At 39.2% G+C, this 19,910-nt stretch overlaps 1 protein-coding gene across 1 annotated transcript; it reads left to right on the top strand.

Annotated features, from left to right (window-relative positions):
• Nucleotides 1-8,809: 8,809 nt before the first annotated feature.
• On the top strand, nt 8,810-18,707 carry olfcb1 (olfactory receptor C family, b1). The gene is made up of 6 exons (XM_034076179.1): nt 8,810-9,199; nt 12,192-12,483; nt 14,090-14,932; nt 15,081-15,296; nt 16,649-16,766; nt 17,255-18,707. Exons 1-6 carry the CDS (start codon nt 9,009-9,011, stop codon nt 18,355-18,357), a joined length of 2,763 nt encoding a protein of 920 aa, XP_033932070.1. The 5' UTR covers nt 8,810-9,008; the 3' UTR covers nt 18,358-18,707.
• The last annotated feature ends 1,203 nt before the right edge of the window (nt 18,708-19,910 follow it).

Raw genomic sequence — 19,910 nt, 5'->3', positions numbered from 1 at the left:
TTCACAGCATTTCGTGTTCACCAACACGATTTTTAATCTATTGATTCGTGTTCACCAACACGATTTGCCCCTTTTTTTCGTGTTTCACAGCACGATTTTAAAAGCAATGTATTTCTACTGGTAATGTGTTTTTCGTGCCTGCAGGCTGCAGCACGTCTTTTTCTCTGGTCGGGTCGAGGAAGACCGGAAGCTGTGTGGTTCATAAAAACATGTTCTTACTCAATATCAAGCCACAGTTATTGCTTTTATTTTAAATCGTATAATTTCGGACTTTTGTTGCCGTCTGTGAGGAAAATAAATGGGGCACAGAGCCTCAGGATACTGAAATCTGTATTTTTTAAATCTTTTTTTCCTTCTAATTTGTTATTCTTTTCAAGATAACACACTGTTATTTACTCACCAATAACACTCAATTATCCTTGCTTTTATTTATTGGTTTAATTCCATAATCTCTGGCTTTTTTTGGCGTCCGTCAGGAACGGAATTTCAAAATAAATATAACCGGAAACAGACGTAGGCATTTTGAGCGATTACCCAAGATCCTCAGCTATGGTTTTAAGCTCGCTGATTGGATGTGTTAGCCGCAATGCATGCTGGGATTTGGTGTTTATATTATATGAAATCCGGAAAAGATTTTAAAAGAATAAAATAATACTTAATTCCGAGTGCTCTTGCTTTTCTCTTTGAAAGTCATCACATAACGGCATTGTAATACACGGTTCGGCTGCATTACATATTACAGATCTGCCGTAGTTCTTTATTTAGAGAGCCCTGATGAGAAGACCTTTGGAGAAACTGGAAGAAATGCCGCCGAAACTGAATACTTGACGTGGATCATAAATATATCAACAATTAAACAACATCTTCAATTTCTCTTCACACAATACGTCTCCTTGCAGTATCAACACTAATTCGGCTGACTTTTACATTTGATCTAATTCATAGATAGGTTATATTTACACCATAACGGTGCACAGCTGATAGAAAAGGACTGTAGTTGTTAAAGATATTACTGATTTTCTTTGAATGTAAGAATGTAAATACTGAGTCTGAAATAGTATAGCAATATGCTGTAAAATGATGTGAAAGCATGAATAAAACTATACATCTTCAGATGTTGTACATAGTGCTGCGTACCGGTACGCCGAACCGGTACTGGACTTGTAAAAAGTTTCGGTTCAAGTCCGGTTAAAACCGGAACGTCAGGAACCAGTACTTGGACTCGCAAAAAAACTAGCACTTACGTATATTCTGGTGTCTGTGGGTATTTAAACATTCCCTGATAAACGTTATTCAGTGTCAATAAATGAGTGCTAATCCCAGTGTGCTCAGTGTACAACATCACATGTCATTTCACCTTCGATTCACGGTTTGAAGACGTAGCATTTCGCCACATGCTAATGCTAACCGGAAGTGAAGAATTTTCAGAATAAAAGTATTAAGTAAATAGTGTAAACTTCCGGATTTTCAGAATAAAACTGATTTAAATTAAATAGTGTATTTAATTCAAAATTACGCCATATCAACATTGATTTTAATTTCTAACAGTATGTATGTACATCACTATGTATGTAGTATGTACTGTATAATGTAAACATGTAGAGTTGTAGAAAAGACATGGTGTACAGACAGTACAGTACACTCTGACTGTACAGTCACTACAGTGTATACTGTATAGTAGCTGTGTAACAGTGTAATGCGTATAGTCTACTCTACACTCTACCATTCAGCAAAGTTTTAGGGATAGGCTCAGTCAGCTCAGGGACTGTTTGGTTACTTTAGTTTGGTAAATGAAATAAATGTTTGAACTTTGTAGTAGTTCACTGTAGTTGCTGTCATAAGTCATTTGTAGACTAAGTGGAAAAAAGTGTTTTTTTTTACAGGTGTTTTTTTACAGGTCCGGACTGAACCTGAACCTCTGGACTTGAGTCCGGACCTGAACCTGAATGTGAGTCCAGGTACGCAGCACTAGTTGTACATACACACTAATAATACAAAGTTATTATGGCTGTATGTACCTTGTGTGTACCTCCTAGTGGTTAAAGCACGTTATTGAATTATTGTTTTTATGTGTTATATTTGATTAAAAAAATATTAAGAGTACATACTTTCATAGGGGGAAAGTATAAATATAGAATATAAAAATCAAGAAGATACTATAAGTGATCTCTACAATAAAACAGTTTAGTGCAGGATGTACAAAGATATTAATAGGAGGAGGTGCAAAACAGAAAAACGGATTAACCTTTATTTAAACATTAAATAACAGATTAAGGTCTTTGGGGGTATCTATCTACAGATAAATATTAAGCCTGACAAAGTAATTAACGTCTAATATATTGCTTTCCTGCAATGTTAACTATGTTGAAGCACTTATTTTAACTGATATTATACACATTAATTATACTCTTATGTATGTAGATAGAATAAGAAATGTGCAGAATATGACAGTTTAATGGTGGAGGTACACACATATTGATTGATATCTTGTAATGCGCTGTTGAGGAACCTGTGACCCAAGTGTTTCATTCATTGCATAACTACACCGTAGTTGTGTATGATATGTCAATAAACCTTTGAAAATCTTGAAAGGGATGTGCAAAATAGCCATAATATACAGTCTTTAATTAACTATTAGTAGATAATAACGAGTAATGAATATACTTTATTACTTGTTTCCATTCATGTAAATTGCAGATACATGTTTAGTCTTCTCAAGCACCAACTATCAAATATCTCTCCTGATTGTTGGCACTTGACAATCACCTTCCCTGAATTTTACTCAGGTGTAACTAAAGTCTGATTTAAGGGTTGTTTATATTTCACATAATTAATCAGAATCTGCAAAGTAACTCAAATAAATGCAGTGGAGTACAAATACCAGGTTAACCTCTGAATTGTAGTGGAGTAGAATTACAAAGTAGCAATATATTAATGCTGCGCATTATGGACACAAGCGATTTTCACCCATTTATTAATTATATGTTTTACATTTGATAACACCAATGTGTTTAATACTGGCAACTTCTAATTGTGGGAAAAACGAAAACGTTCAGTAGAGACGTCCCATAGAACATTTTGCGAAACACAATAGCCAGCATGTGTAGTTCTGGGGGGGTGTTCGATTCCAGTTTTGGATAGTCTGGCGTGGTTTCGTTCCATTTCAAACAGCTGTTTGAAGCTCTGCGTAACCTTAAGGGGACTGTAGTCCTAAACGATAGCTGGGGATTATGGGTAGTGCAGTGTCTTCGGCCATCCTAAACTCAGAAATGTTGACAATCGCAATGATGCTCGAAATTTCCCTCATAGGCCTACGTCTGTTTCCGGTTATTTTTATTTTGAAATTCAGTTCCTGACGGACACCAAAAAAGCCAGAGATTATGGAATTAAACCAATAAATAAAAGCAAGGATAATTGTGTGTTATTGGTGAGTAAATAACAGTGTGTTATTTTGAAAAGAATAACAAATTAGAAGGAAGAAATATTTAAAAATACAGATTTCCGTATCCTGAGGCTCTGAGCCCCATTTATTTTCCTCACAGACGGCAACAAAAGTCTGAAATTATAATAACTATTAATAATTGTGGCTTGATATTGAGTAAGAACATGTTTTTATGAACCACACAGCTTCCGGTCTCCCACGACCCGACCGGAGAAAAAGACGTGCTGCAGGCAGTAGAAATACATTGCTTTTAAAATCGTGCTGTGCAACACGAAAAAAAGGGGCAAATCGTGTTGGTGAACACGAATCAATAGATTAAAAATCGTGTTGGTGAACACGAAATGCCATGAGACTGGGTTGCACAGTGTCAACACTCAACATGAACCCAGAAAGCTTTTTATTCAACATTGAATGAATGATTATTTGTCACAACATAACTTAACCCTTGTGTGGTGTTCATATTTGTGTTACTCAGCCAGTCCCCAGTGAGATGATAGTGAACTGTTCATGAACTTGTCATGAAAAGTTCATGAAATATTAGTGAATCATATTCATGAACAGCTCATAAACAGCTCATAACAAAGTTGATGAACTGTTCATGAAAGTGACATGAACATTAAATGGCACTAGGGCAGTTCATGAACTACTCATGAAACTCCTGTGCTGGAATGGTTCATGAACAATTCATGGAATATGGTTTTAGGCAGGTTCATGAACAATTCATGAAATGGAGTTTTCAGTGAATGTTTGGGATATTCAGTTTTCAACCAAGAACATTTCAAGAATTGTTCATGCACATATCAAGAACTGTTCATAACAACTTCATGAATCGTTCATGAACAGTTCATACCCAGTCACTGAATATAATTCAATGGCTGGCTATGAACTGTTCATGAACTGTTCATGTACATGAACCATTGACTGTGGGTCAATTGGCAACCATAGAAAACAACAATTATGTCAATCACAATGGAACTTTACTCAAATTAACAAACAAACAAACATGTATACAGGTGGAGCACTACAATTAATCCTATCACTATTTGAAGCAGTTCTTGACACTCAGCTGCAAAACATTTTTTGTTACGGGTCCCAAAAGCTTGGGTACCACAGCAACAATAAATGATTTCTGTAGAAAACAGAAAAGTGCAGCAGCAATAATTATACACAGGATCCGGTTGATCGTCTGGAATGCTTCTTATTCAAAATTCAAAGTACACAGTTACATTCAAATAGCTGAACTTTACAAACATCACATTTCTCCATTTAAGTTATCCGTCTGTCACAGTCAATTACGGTATCTCAAGGAGAAATTCAACATAGTCAATATAAATTATTACATTACATTGCATTTAGCTGACGCTTTTATCCAAAGTGACTTACAATAAGTGCGTTCGACCAACAAAATACAAACTTGAAGAAAACAGAATCATATAAGTACATCAGGTTTCATAGAGCAAAAACATTTCAAGTGCTACTCAACTGGCTTTAGGTAAGTGCTTTGTTAATAGTTCTATTGCTCGAAGTGGAGTCGAAAGAGATGAGTTCAGTCTGCGCCGGAAGGTGTGTAAGCTATCTGCTGTCCTGATGTCAATGGGGAGCTCATTCCACCATTTTGGAGCCAGGATAGCAAACCCACGTGTTTTTGCTGATGGGAACTTGGGTTCCCTTCGCAGCGAGGGTGCAGCGAGCCGTTTGGTTGATGCAGAGCGGAGTGCACGCGCTGGGGTGTACGGTTTAACCATGTCCTGGATGTAGGAAGGGCCAGATCCATTCGCAGCATGGTACGCAAGTACCATTATCTTGAAGTGGATTCTAGCAGTTACCGGAAGCCAGTGGAGGGAGCGGAGGAGCGGCGTGGTGTGGGAGAATTTAGGAAGGTTGAAGACCAGACGAGCCGCTGCATTCTGGATGAGCTGCAGGTCGGATGGCACATGCAGGTAGACCAGCCAGGAGGGAGTTGCAGTAGTCTAGGCGTGAGATGATGAGAGCCTGGACCAGAACCTGCGTCGCTTTCTGGGTCAGCTGGGGACGCATCCTCCTGATGTTGTAAAGCGTGTATCTGGAGCAGTGGGTTGTAGCAGCTATGTTTGCAGTGAAGGACAGGTTGTTATCTATAAACACATAACGCTATCAAATAATACTTTCTATCAATATATCTATCTTTACCAAATATAACATATTATGGAGATCACAAAAATACACTGTCAATGTTAATAAACAAAAAACAAGGCAATGTGCCTGCAAGACTACACTCAGGTAAACAAAACATATTACCCGTGCGCAGCAGATAACCTGCCTGCGAGCCTTCGCTCAGGTCACATTTACCCAGGTGCGGCTGAAGCCCGCGAAAATGGCATCTATTGTTGCCGACAGTTTAGTATTTTTAAAATACCGTTACTATGTCAAACATGATCAAAACCTTCTGACACACTCTCCTAAACATCTCCAACATCATATCTAATTCACACAAGTTAACATCGATCATTTTCATCATGTACTGACCTGTAGAAAACAGAAAAGTGGAGCAGCAATAATTATACACAGGATCCGGTTGATCGTCTGGATTGCTTCTGAGGAGGGGGCGGAAGTGTCCCCCCTAAGGTAACCCAGATGTCACTGCTCACCTGCCAAAGGTTCCACCTTGGCGCTACTTACTCATACTGCTTCTCAAACAGTACAGATAAACCATAAAATGATATGAATGTCACCAAAATAAATACAGATAATGTTCAGTTTCAAATTCACTATTGTTTTGTTTTAAGATTAAAAGTTTTAAAAAAGAAAGAAATGTTCAAATAGTAGATGAATATTCAAGAGGTATTTTAAAAACATCACACTGATCATCAAAAGTTCATAAAATGCTCATGAATATTCCAAAATATTCTGAACTTGCCACAATCATCCAAAATTCATGAAATGCTCATGCAAACTTTTTGGGGTTTTAATTATAATGTTGTGATTGGCTGGATCATGAAAAGTTCATAAATAGCTCATAAAAGTCTGTCATGAGCAACACAGGAACTTTATATGAATGAACAATGTTCATAACAATCTCATGAACTGCTCTTTAAAATGGTTCATGAGCATTTTAAGAATGTTGGTTCATGAACATGACAAGTGAACATAGTTGTTCATGAATGTTTCATGAGTGCTCATGAACAGCTCATAAAGTCATGAACTCCATCTCGCAGGGGGTGTTTGTGGGTCTGGTGGACCCGCTGCCTTTTTGGGCTTCAATTCAACACAATCAAACTATTTTATGTTGAAATGCTCAATAGATGTTTACTTCATCCCAATTACAAGCAATATAAACAGCATATACTGTATGGTTAATATTTGCCATTTTACATTTGTTAGATCACATTCATGAATTAAAGTGCTACCTGTTTTTTTGCCCGCTGACCGGCTGATCCTATGACTCGTCTTTTTTGTGTATAGCTTGCTGATGCTCAATCTCATCCTCTTCTTCAAAGTCACTGTCAGACTCAGAATTCTCAGAAATGTGATCCTCACATTCTGAAACCTCTTCCTCTACATCATCATCAAATGGTTCTCTCTCTTCCAAAATCATTTGCAAGGCCCTCTGAGCAGAGAATCTTTTGGCCATCTTGATCAGTTGTGATAAGGACCCAACTGAAGAAGCTTTATTTATTGTATCTTGCCCCAAACTTGCAGCTTGGATAGAGTGGGAAACAAATAAAGACTGGTTCCCACAAAACATAATGCGGGAATGTGAGAGCAGGGGGGTATACTGCGAAGCAGGTTTTTCGCTTAGCCGGCTAAATTCAGGGAAAACTCCGGCTTTCCGGTCATCCGAAGCTGGTTCTCTTTTTAGCAGGCTAGATCTCCATGGTAATATATGCTAAGCAGCTAACCTGGTCGGGACCAGGTTAGGTTGCAGGCTAAGAGCTCAACTCAGTGAAAGCACCGCCTGCTGACCAATCAGAGCTCAGTGTGCGGAGTTTAAAGCGATCAATTCATACTCATATTACAGGAGAAAGGAAATACAGAAAAACTGCCGTCGCAGGAAAGACTGCCGGCAAAAATCACCGACTGTGTGAACGTGAACATGAATAGAATATCACCTCCATCTTCAGAGCAATCTGACTATTATAACATTAGCGTTAAGAAAGCTTATTTAAATATCGGCCACAACATAAGTAACCGGATCAGAGTACATTAAGTACAGTCCGCGGCATATCACTTCATAATGTATCATATATCTCCTTATCTGAGTCAGCTGAGTCGTATCTGGCCGTGCAACACTCACAGTGTCACATACTGTATGCAGAAGTATTATTTTAAGCAACACATAAGTTGACGAAACACTCGAGACAAATGTAATTGAAGTCAGATCGTGTTTTAGACGGGACAGTGATATCATAAACCTGTTGATGTACGCATTCAAACACTTTTTCTTTTGCCAGCTCTATTCACCTTGCAGGTGCAGCTATGTGGCTTTTATCCTGGATAAAGTGTTTAAGTCATGGATGTTTAAAGTTTAACTTCTTCATTTTTGACTAGTATTATAGTTCACTTTTCATTCAGGAAGTATGACGCACTGCGCTGTCAGTACGCTTCTCCATGTTTGTGATTGGTCGAATGCTCCAGATACCACCCCTTTCATGTGAACGCGCACCTAACTAGATAGGACACGGCTGGCTTGAGCGATCCACTTGATAACCCGCGTCGTAGTACAGTGGAAATATGAATGAATGTGTGGAATGCTGATGTGCTGCCACTTGTTCCTGTTGTGTGCATGCTTGGTGAACACTTACTGGAAAGAGCAAGGAGCCCAGCCAAGAAGACTCAGTGCTGGGCTGTCTCAGCAAATGAACAGCATATTTAAAAAAGCAAACAGTCATGAGAATAATATTGAGATAAAAAATAACCATCAGAATCAGAACTCCTTAATTTGTCCCGCAACGAGGACATTTACAACAGCAAGAGTAAGGTGCAGTTTATTAGAAAGAGTAGACGTATGTATATATTACATATAAAAGTAGACACACGTTATTAATAGTAAAAACACAATAAAGGACAGATGAGTACACCATGGTAAAAAGAAATGTTTACCATAAAAACAGTAGGTGGTACTGTTTAAAGATTGAAAATAAATTGGAAGAAAAAATGAAGTGTGAATGCACAAGGGTATGTTGCACATGAGGGTATATTGGACAAAGTTTTGTTTACGGGCAGTGTTATTGCACATCAGGGGTATTACAGTCTGTGTGTGTGTGGTCAACCAACAGTTGGTTGAATGATTGCTTTATTCATTATACACTAACTTTAAGGGCCTCTGCACAGACCTTCAGGAACAACAGAGACATTCTCTATTCTACCCAACAATCGTGCCAACCACACTTTTTATTTGTCACTTTGCTTCCCTGTGCCAGCACATGAGGGCGTGTCTGGAGGTGAAATTTGATGAAGCAATATTTTTTTCTAGTACCTCTTTAAAACAGGTTTCCTGCACGTTAACATTCTTACACCTCCCAAGTGCCTTTTGAGAGACAAGCGTTCCTAAACATCCCAGAAAGACTTTGTCACTCAGGGAATCAAGATGTACCGTCTCCTCTCGGCCCTGATAGCTCTGAGCAGCCTGCAGGCCTGTGGGGGGGAATGTGACTTTGCTCATTCCATGTGTGGAGCACAGGCCTCTGGAGATGTTGTGATTGGTATATTGATGCCGTGTCATCATAAAGTGAAGGCTCCAGATAAAAGGATTAGACCTGAAAGCTACCACTGCTCAGAGTGAGTATAAAAACACATATGTTTGTTCCATTAGATATTCAGAAGGGATATCTTGCCTTTTAAATATACACTGAAAAAAACTGAAAAGTTGACTTTAATTCAATGTATTAGGTCAACAGATTTCAAATAACTGTATTTGGTTATTTGAAAGCAATAATATTAAGTTTAAATCAAAAATATTAATATTATTGCTTCAAAATGCTACTCTTATACGTGAAATATGTTGTCATAAAACACTTAAACAAAGTCAACGTTTTGGTTTTTTCAGTGTGTGTTATTTATTTGTGCAAAAGATATGCTGTTGTTTTTTAATTTCCACTGGATATAGACTGCTATTTTGCCATTTGGACCATTGTACGTAATAAGAGTAAAATAATTAAAAGTCAGGGAGTGGAGAAGACTCCCACATGAAAAATTACTTAAATCTTGATATAAAAAAAAAAATGTTTTGAGGTGAAATTCACAAATCTACGGGTGAGTGAAACAATGTGGTTCATTGAGAAACATATAGAAATGTTTGGGGTAATTTTCTCTTAAATGTATGACTTTAAACTAGAAGAGTTTGAGTTTTAAGATGATTCTTTAAAATGTATGACTTTATAATCTCAGAGAATGTTTAAAGTTTTAAAAAATGTATGAGATTTTCACAAAGATATACCACCTAAATCTCATTGAATATTTATGATTGTGTCAGGGATGGGGAAAATCGGGACCCAAGTGCAGTTAAAAAGACAAAAAAATGTTTTATTAAAAAGCAGACGAGAAGAAAAAAGCAATTAACAACTAAACATTAACAAGACAGACATGAACACATTTACAAGCATTGGCAGCTAATCAGGACAAAAGACGAACAGGTAAAGTGGACTTAAAAACGGGCAGGTAACATGGACAAGAAGAGATGGGCAGGCAACATAATAATAATAATAAATTATATTTATATAGCGCTTTTCTGGAACTCAAAGACGCTTTACAGTATGAGGGAGGTGTAGACAAACAGGGACAGGCAAAACGGACAAGAATAGACGAGGACTATATACACAAGAGTTAATGGGAGACAGGTGCCAACATTCAAGGGAGGGGCTGACAATCACATGGGGAGGAAGACACACAAGGGAAGGAGAGCTCTGAAACGAGAGGGAAAGGTACGTACCAAAATAAAACAGGAAGTGCAATGACAGGACTAGACAGGTGAAAAAAGAGACTTGACTAAACATGAAACAAATAACATTAACCTGATTAACTAACCTACACCTCTCTTCAGCGAGCAGCATAGGACAGAGAGGACCCCTATAGAGGGCTTCGCCTGTATTTATATGACTAGGGTTACAATACGTAACCCATTGTTATATCTCTCACAGGCTCCGCCTTCTACTGGACTCTCTGTGTACAGTGGGTGGAGTTGTCCATTCTTTCTCAATCTTCTTCTCTCTCTTTCGCTCTCAGTTGTTTATCCTGCTCGCTGAAGAGAAAAGGATGACAGTCAGGAGGCGAGGCCACCTTATAAAGGGTGGGCTTGCGCGCACACTCAGGTAGGCCCGCCCAGAGGGGCCGGGTACGTTTAAAGATATCTCAGTAGGTGAACGCTCACAGAGTAAGGTCAAGGGGTAGTACCCATAGAGTCCAGTAGAGGGCGGAGCCTGTGAGATATAACTGCATACTTGCCAACCCTCCCGATTTTCGCGGGAGACTCCCGATTTCACTGCCCTCTCCCGGTTTCCTCCCGTGGTTATATTTCTCCCGCATTTCTCCCGATTTCTGACAAAATCAGATTTACTCAGGACTGTTTCCACTCAGACTTTAATACAGCTACACCATTGTGTGGTCTCTTTAGCAGCGCGCGCAACTCAAAGTCTGAGAGGGTGAGAAAGATTGTCACAGAAAACTGAACAAGAATCGACAACACGACCATCTGCTCACCCCTTTCCTGTAAAAATACAGGTCCAGCCCACACATATGCTCCATCAAGGATGGTGCTACAGGCCGCAAGGCAGTGCACTTATCACTACAATAAGCATGTTATTGTTGCATGTATCTAATACAGCTCCGGCGATGATCCACTAGCACCCCCCCCCCCCCGCGGAAATGCTCCCGATTTCTGAGGTCCCAAGGGTGGCAAGTATGTATAACTGTATTAGGTTAGTTGAAAGCAATAATATTAAGTTTAAATAACACATATTAGGTTCAACTTAAAGGTGGGGTAGGTAAGTTTGAGAAACCAGCTTCAGATACACTTTTTGTTATATTCCATGGAATGCTCTTAACAATGAATATCTTAAGTGCTTTGACAAAAAATCCATCAAAAAATGTCATCTGTGGAAGCCGTAGCGCTGTAAAAAGCACGACCAACTTATCTCGTGCCCTCATTGGTCATGTGCGCGTTCGTGTGTGTTGGAGGAGGGGCTCTGTAAGGAAGTGGCAGATTTGTTCCGGTTGTGTATTTTCAAATTCCAGTGCACTCGAGCTGGTCGCACTCGAGCTGGTTTCTCCAAAATTACCTACCCCACCTTTAATATGATTGCTTTCAACTAACCTAATTTCAAGTTTAAATTGAATTAGAGTCAATGTTTACATTTTTTCAGAAACAAAGTTCTAATTGACTTTTTATAAAAATATTTAAATATTTGGACTCTTTTTTGACTTAAAAGGTTAGTCCACTAGAGTAACTTTTAGAGATGCATTTTGTTAAAAGTAGCTAAAGCTGTTTAATAAATGTAGTGGAGTAAAATAACATTATTTCCCTTTTAAGTGGAGTAGAAGTATATAGTAGCATTAAATGGAATTTCTGAGGTAAAGTACTAGTACTCAACATTTTACTATGATGCAGTACTTGAGTAACTTCTTGCTGGAGGTTCACCCCGACACCTCTTTTCAAAGCTTCCTTCATAAAGCTGAAATGCCTCTTGTCAAAATGTGAATACAGGTTTATATTTATAGAAAGATATGCCTGCTTTTTCTTGATCACTTAATGTTTTTCTACACTGTACATTTTCAGTTTTGATCTGCGGTCATTCATGAGGTCCTTGGCTATGATCCATGAAATCGAGGAGATAAATGCGGCTGGCTTCCTCCCAGGAGTGCGTCTGGGATACATGATGTGCGACACGTGCTCCTTCGCCAGCACGGCGCTGCAGAACGTGGAGTACATGCTCGCTGTCAACAGTTCTCTGAATGTGAACTGTGACTACTCGGACTTCAGGCCCAGGGTGAAGATTATTTTAGGGGCTCAGAACTCTGAGGTGTCCATCGCTGTGGCCCGACTGCTGAGTGTGTACATGATCCCTCTAGTAAGTCTCACATTCTGTCTGATTAGCAACATTTTATTGTTAAGTATTCAGTAAGTTATTTTCTGTTTTCATTCATTATCACCAATTCAGTTCTAAACCATCTTCTAATGCACTTTGCTGCTACATTAACTGTTTTAATTCATTTCAAGAATTAATTGTGGGCATTTAATACACTGAAAAAACGGAAACGTCGACTATACAAAATATATATATCATATAAAATATCAACTTAATATTATTGCTTTCAACTAACCGTATGCAGTTATGAGAAATAACACACAATACATTTAATTAAAGTCAATGTTTAAGTTTTGGAAATATATTTGACTTCCCAATTAGACCGCCTTCCAAACATTTGCGGTAACTACCCATTTCTCACAGTGACAGCTACCATTGTTGAGGGGGAATAAAGTGTCGCTGCAGTCCTGAATATTTGTGTCTGTGATTAACTTTATGTTATTATTTCCAAAATTCACAACGTGTTCTTTAAAAAATATTCTTTCATATTCAGTATGAACAGGATGCTGCAGAACAGATAGACATTGCATATGGCCCAAACAAGTCAATACCAAAGATACAAGAGCAAAATCACAACAACCAATCACATTTACTCATATACGAGAAGAAGCAGTAACACACAAATAAACCGAACAGGATTCAACAGGCTTCCTTGCCACACACACACACACACACACACACACACACACACACACACACACACACACACACACACACACACACACACACACACACACACACACACACACACACACACACACACACACACACACACACACACACACACACACACACACACACACACACACACACACACACACACTGAAAATATCCAAATAATCAATAACTAATTACGATACGTACACAATTCAACTTGAAAAGCTGCTCATCATTTCAAGGCAAAGGGTTGGGTCTAAAGCCCTTCATTTCAAATCCAAATGTGTTAAAAGCGATTTGAAATAAATATCAGAATTTGAACTTGGATTAATTCTGCGATATTTGCTGGCTATAGCTAGTTTAGCCTCTGTTAGTAAGGAAGACAATCATAATCATCGGACATGTTTTTTCAACAGCAGAATCGATTAATTTCTGAGGGCAGCTCTGCTGCACAGGGCGGAATCTGATTGGAAAACTATTTGTATCTGTTACCAGAGGGAATTTGTTGCAGTTGGTAAGGCATGAGGTTACCTGTTTTTACCACCAGTCATTTTGCTAAGAGGTTAAGGTTAAGCACATACTGGGACAAATGTTCCCTCAACCCACCACAACTAAATTGGAATGATTTCCTCATCGATCTTCTACTAGACTTCAAACATATTTTACAATATCTATTACAGATTGTTTCAGTATATCAAATAAGATCCGATATTATTTAACCAAAGGAAATTCCTGTTCCAGAGTTGCAAAAGATTCAATCGTGAACTATTGCCTACTTAAATCTGTAGTTCTTTATTTTGTGGGTAAATTGAAACATCATTTGCTGGGTGCAAATGTGAGGATATAAAGGAACTTTTGGTAGCTTAAATTCAACAAATAATTCATTATTAATAAGGTTCTGTATTTAAAGAAATACATTTTTCATCACCAGATGAGCAGCACATCCTCTGCACAGGACCTGAGTGATAAGCGGCGCTACCCAGGTTTTTTGCGCACTATTCCCAGTGACAAGCATCAGACCAAAGCGATTGGCCAACTGATGCATTATTTCGGCTGGAACTGGGTCGGGGTTGTGTACGGGGACGATGAATACGGCAGTGCAGCTTTCCAGAGCTTCCTCAAGGATGCCGAGGAAAACAGCGTGTGCTTGAACTACAATGAGGTGGTGCCCGATTCCCTCGATAATTCACAGAGATTCCAACGCATCAAGCAGGTCGCCGAGCGCATCCGCTCCTCCACGGCCCGGGTGGTGCTGCTGATCCTCAAGCCGGTGCTGGTGGAGGCCCTCTTCAAGGAGATGATCAGGACCAACACATCGAGGACCTGGATCGCCAGTGATGTCTGGTCCAGAAGCCGGTCCATCGCTCAAATGGAAGGGATCAACAAGGTGGGGGACATATTGGGCTTCACATTTGTTACAGGCAAGAATGAATCCTTTGATAAATATCTCAAGAATCTAACAGTGACTCCAGGAGGATACAACCACTTCATTGAGGAATACAAGAACCTGAGATTTAACTGCACCCCAGAATGTTTCTCAGACAAAGCTCCATCCTATTGTCCCAGTCCTGATGAATTGAAAATGAAAGCTGACAATGCTTGCAATGTCAAGGATCCCCAAGAGCAAAATGATGACCATCTTGTAACGGCTCTGGACACAAGTGACGCCTTCCTTCACAGACTTTCTGTGTGGGCCACCGCAAATGCTCTCAAAAAGCTACTGAAGTGCAACGGTTCTTCGTGCCTGGGAGAAATCAACTTCCCACCATGGAAGGTGAGAATGTATATTATCTTCAGATGAGAACAGATTTTGATTTAAAAGTGTAGATCCTCCTAATTTGTATGGTAACGGCATGCTACTGCGATTGATCTCTGAAAAAGGACAATTATGATTGACATTCATTCCACCCTTTACTTTGCAGCTTCTTGAAGAACTGAAGAAAGTTCAGTTTGAGTTTGAAAACAGCAGTTTCATTTTCGACAAAAATGGTGATTTTGAAGATTCTTATAATCTGATCATATGGGAAAAGGATGGAGACCACAGAAGATTCCTAACGATTGGGAACTACCATGTCATCAATAAACAAATAGAATTGGAAAAAAAAGATTTAATCTGGTTTTCAACAGCAAACACCACGGTGAGTCCACAGCCTTCTCACACCCACAGGTGTCAGGTGAGTCACTCTCTGTGTCCTTACCCAAGACAGTAATTAGGAAAGAAAAGGTCAGGGGGTCTGAAGACTTGACCAGCCTTAAGCTTTAAACTGCAGTCCACTACTCATCATAGTGATCAGGCACATGGTAATGGAGTTGTGAAACTAGTTAAATTTGAAGTTCTATCTTAAGTTGATATATTCTTGCATAACTGTTCATGCCTGAAAGGGGGTATTTGGTTCATCTTTGACTCTTCTACCATAAGATTGTTGACACCTACTAATGACTTAAATATGACTGAGGCGACCTTTGTCCACAAAAAAGAGAAGAATGCTGGCAGAGAATAAATTCAACTTCAGCATGAAACATAATCCAAAGCGGTGACCTTTTGATATGAAAGCTACATTGTATTTTGTTTGCAAGTAAGCGTATAATGATGAATGACAAAGTGAACTATAAATATAGTGTACCTGTAAATGTAGACATAACCAGGTCTAAAGCATTTTCCATTGGGATCTAGCCAGGTTAAAAGAGAACCACCTTGCTGACACGGAAACTCTGGCTTTAGCTCAAATGACCTCACCCACCCTCTAATCTTGCTTTGTAGTATCTGGACCAAGCTATGTTTGTTGGATTGTATTCCAGGCTTTGATAGAGGCCATTTGGAAACAGACATTTGGAGATGTGATGGGGTCACCTTGCATGGCCTAGTTTGTTTCATGTGCAATGGACCTCCAAAGACCCTGACACTTAAAGGTGGGGTAGGTAAGTTTCAGAAACCGGCTCGAGATACACTTTTTGTTATATTCCATGGAATGCTCTTAACATCCCGATAGCAATGAATATCTTAAGTGCTTTGAAAAATAAAAGCAAATGTCCTCTGAAGAAACCATAACACTGTAAAAAGTACAACCAATCCGGAATTGGATGGCCTACCTGCCTGTCAGCCTTCCATCGGGGCACAAACTTATCTCGTGCCCTCATTGGTCACGTGCGCGTTCGTGTGTGTTAGAGGAGGGGCTCTGTGAGGAAGTGGCAGATTTTCTCCGGTTGTGTATTTTCAAATTCTAGCGATCTCGAGCCGGTTTCTCAAACGTACCTACCCTACCTTTAAGGCAGACTTTAGACACTGTTTTATTTTTAAAGTGTGTTACTGTGGTTGGGCCTTGGCCATGAATATCCAATATGGGAACGGAGAGTGTCCTTTGTGAAAACAACCAATGTTTTTCCTTTTGCATATTTCAAAAACTCATTTTGAAAGAATGCTTTCACAAGTAGACCCTCTCTACAGTCTGATCAGTTAAAGTGACTCTTGTTCTCTTGTTTTCTGTCTCAGATCCCTCTGTCTAGATGCTCAGAGCGCTGCGCTCCCGGTTCATTTAAGAAGATCCTGAACGCATCCTGCTGTCACAATTGCACCCTATGTGTAGCGGGGACCTTTTCAGCTGAATGGGGTATGCCTGATTGAAACTGATACTGATTTATGTTCAATTAACTGACAGGTGTTGCTTTGGCTGTCTGAATCAAGCTGCGTCAATTACATAGGGCTGTTTCAGATAAGTGTACCTCCTGTAGAACTAAATAAACCATAATGGCCTTATTGTAACCATCTATATATCCTGTTCTTTTAATATTGTAAATCCTGCACAACCCTTTGTACATGTTGCACATTTCTGCTCCACACTACCTCTTTTTAAATCCGCAAAGCTCTCCACTTTGAAAATAGTATTTGTCCCATTGTATTATATTTAACTGTATTTTGTGTAAATATTGTCTTTGTTTTGCATTTTTACAATAGTCTTAACATATATTATAGTAGTATTATTAGTAGTAGTAGTAGTGTTTTGCTACGTATAATTATTTCTGTGTCTTTGAATGCACCATTTATACCAATGTACATTCTAAGGAAACTGATTCTGATCCTGATTCTGATCTCGAACAGACCTGCGTACCTGCCAAAGGTGTCCCAATGGAACGTGGTCTCTCACGGGTTGGAGTCAATGCAAGCAAAGACAGGAGTCCTTCTTGCGATGGAGCGACCCTCTTCCCATCATCCTGACGGCAGCCGCAGTGTTTGGCATCTTGCTCTTGTTTGTTACCTTCATTATCTTTCTGGTGAACAGAAATTCCCCGCCAATGAAGAGAGCTGAGGTGAGATTGTCCTGCGTGATGATGGCCGGTCTGTCAGTGAGCTTTGCGAGTGTGATATGGTTCATGGGGAGGCCCAACGTTCATCTGTGCCGGGCCCGCCAGATGATGTATGCCCTGGGCTTCACCCTGTGCATGTCCTGCGTACTCGTCAAGGCCTTCCGCACCTTCCTGGCTTTCCTTCCCTTTGGCCAGCTGACAAGCAGGCGACTACATAAACTCTACAAGCCACTCGTGATCGTCATCGTGATAACCTCGCTACAGGGGGTCATCTGTCTGCTATGGCTGATCTTTGATTCTCCTGATGTTGATGACACACCTCCACAACCACAAAGCATGACACACTTAATCCATTGTCGGGAGGGGCACACATACATAGGTTTTGGTGTTATGTTGAGCTACATAGCTCTGCTAGCATTGATTGGCTTCCTCTTGGCCTTCAAAGGGAGGAAGGTTCCCCAGGAGTTCAGTGAGACAGGCAACATCATCTTCAGCATGTTGATGTACTTGTTTATATGGGTGTGTTTCATCCCAGTATATATCATTAACAATGAAAGTAGCACCACTGTGCAGACTTCAGCCATTCTAGTATCCAGCTATGGCATCATCTTTTGCCATTTTTCTCCCAAGTGCTACCAAGTGCTTTTGAAGTCAAACACGGAAACACTGGAGAGGATTCTGAACAAATGGCGAGCCATCTCTAGTCCAAAACATGATGTGGTGACAGAGATGAACATAGATTTCCCTAGAGTTACTGTATCCGCAGAAAAGAGTGACAGCTTTATCATATCAAGTACATCACCTACAGTGTGTAGCTCAGGGACACTGTGCATATCTGCCTATACTACACTAGTTAAAAAACGCAAAATAACGCATACGAGGAGTATATCCTGTTAAAACTGATTCCAGGAAGGTTTGCTATGTACTGCATTGATATTATAATATACCTGCTTCCCTTTTGAATGGGAATGTTTTGTAAATGTGTTTTGTTGTCAATCCATAACAAACTGTATTATACAGACAACCATGGATGATTTGTTTGTAATGTATCCAACTCCAATTCATGTGAAATTCAAAATGATTCTTAAAAACATGTTAAAGACTTTAAGACACTCTCTGAGGATGCTGCCCATCAGGACAACAGCCTGTTATGTTGGGACTTTATCTCTGAACATTGCATATTATTCAAACCTTTGCATATTCCTTGGAAATGTTTTCATTTTAATAAATTAACTATTTTCTATTTCCATTTTTGGGATGGATTTCTTGATATTTGCATTATTTTTTTTATTTTTTTATTTTATTCTCTCTTACTACGTTTATGATATGCAATACACATGTATGTTGGCAAACAATGTACATTTGGGTTTACCTTCAAATAATGAAGATAATACATTTCATATGCTAGATTAGGAGGCTGCCTTTGTTTACTAGTGCAGATGGCCATGCATTATCACAATGCATGCCCATCTGATTGGACAACACACAAACAAACAGCCAATAACTGAAAACACATATCTATAGTGAATTACCATAACCTAGTCTTGTTATCAACAAATAATCATGTTAACATAAAAAAAATTGTATTTTGTTAGTTGAAAGCAATAATATTACGTTTAAACCAACACAAGTTGATATGGGTTCAACTTAATATTATTGCTTTCAACTAACCTAATACAGTTATGTGGAACCTCTTGACATAATACATTTAAAGTCAATGTTGATTTTTTTCAGTGTGCTCTGGATAAAAGATATACAGTAACTGCACGTCCCCCAACACAACCTGATCGTGTGACAGCACTCAGTGAGTTGCAGTAAATAGACGGACATTATTTCAGGGAAATAACAAAACAAAAGAAACATTTGATTGAAAAGGTATAGTGTTACATGAATTTGTGGAATGCTGTGCTGCCACTTTTCCCTGTTTGGTGCATGAGTCACAGTTCTTTACAACAAGCCACGGCTACTCCTGGACTTTCTGGAAAGAGCAGAGAGTCCAGCCAATCAGACTCAATGTGCTGGGCTGTCTCAGCAAATAAACAGCATATTATTTAAAAAAGCATACGATGAGAATAATATTGTTTCTATCACAATCAGAATTCCTTTATGTGTCCTACAACGGGGAATTAACCCGTATACGACAGCAAGAGTATAGTGCAGATCAGAGCCCTAGAGAGATAACAGTTACGACACTCCCATACTGCCCTACAAAGGCAAAAGACCTTAACTCGCCAGAGTGTAGAACTGAGAAAAATGATGTTAAAGTTGTTTTGTTGTCCAGCCAAATGAATTGTAGGCAGAATATTGAAAATGTGGCAATTCTTTGTTTTTTTAATGAAGTTAAATACCTACATACAAATCTTGAGATCAAACTTGACCTTTGACCTTTTTTCGAAAGTTATTGTACTCTGCCTTTGCATTGTCTGCAAAATAACAAGGGGTAATACCAA

The sequence above is a fragment of the Pseudochaenichthys georgianus genome, chromosome 24 (genome assembly GCF_902827115.2).
Source record: "Pseudochaenichthys georgianus chromosome 24, fPseGeo1.2, whole genome shotgun sequence".
Classification (NCBI taxonomy): Eukaryota; Metazoa; Chordata; class Actinopteri; order Perciformes; family Channichthyidae; genus Pseudochaenichthys; species Pseudochaenichthys georgianus.
Note: the sequence above shows the minus strand (reverse complement) of the source record. Positions and strands in the feature narration are given on the sequence as shown.

Coding starts and splice junctions, on each gene's coding strand:
- olfcb1 (XM_034076179.1), top strand. CDS start 9,009: ATGTACCGTCTCCTCTCGGCCCTGATAGCTCTGAGCAGCCTGCAGGCC. Junction 9,200..12,191: donor GAAAGCTACCACTGCTCAGA/GTGAGTATAAAA, acceptor GTACATTTTCAG/TTTTGATCTGCGGTCATTCA. Junction 14,933..15,080: donor TCAACTTCCCACCATGGAAG/GTGAGAATGTAT, acceptor TTTACTTTGCAG/CTTCTTGAAGAACTGAAGAA.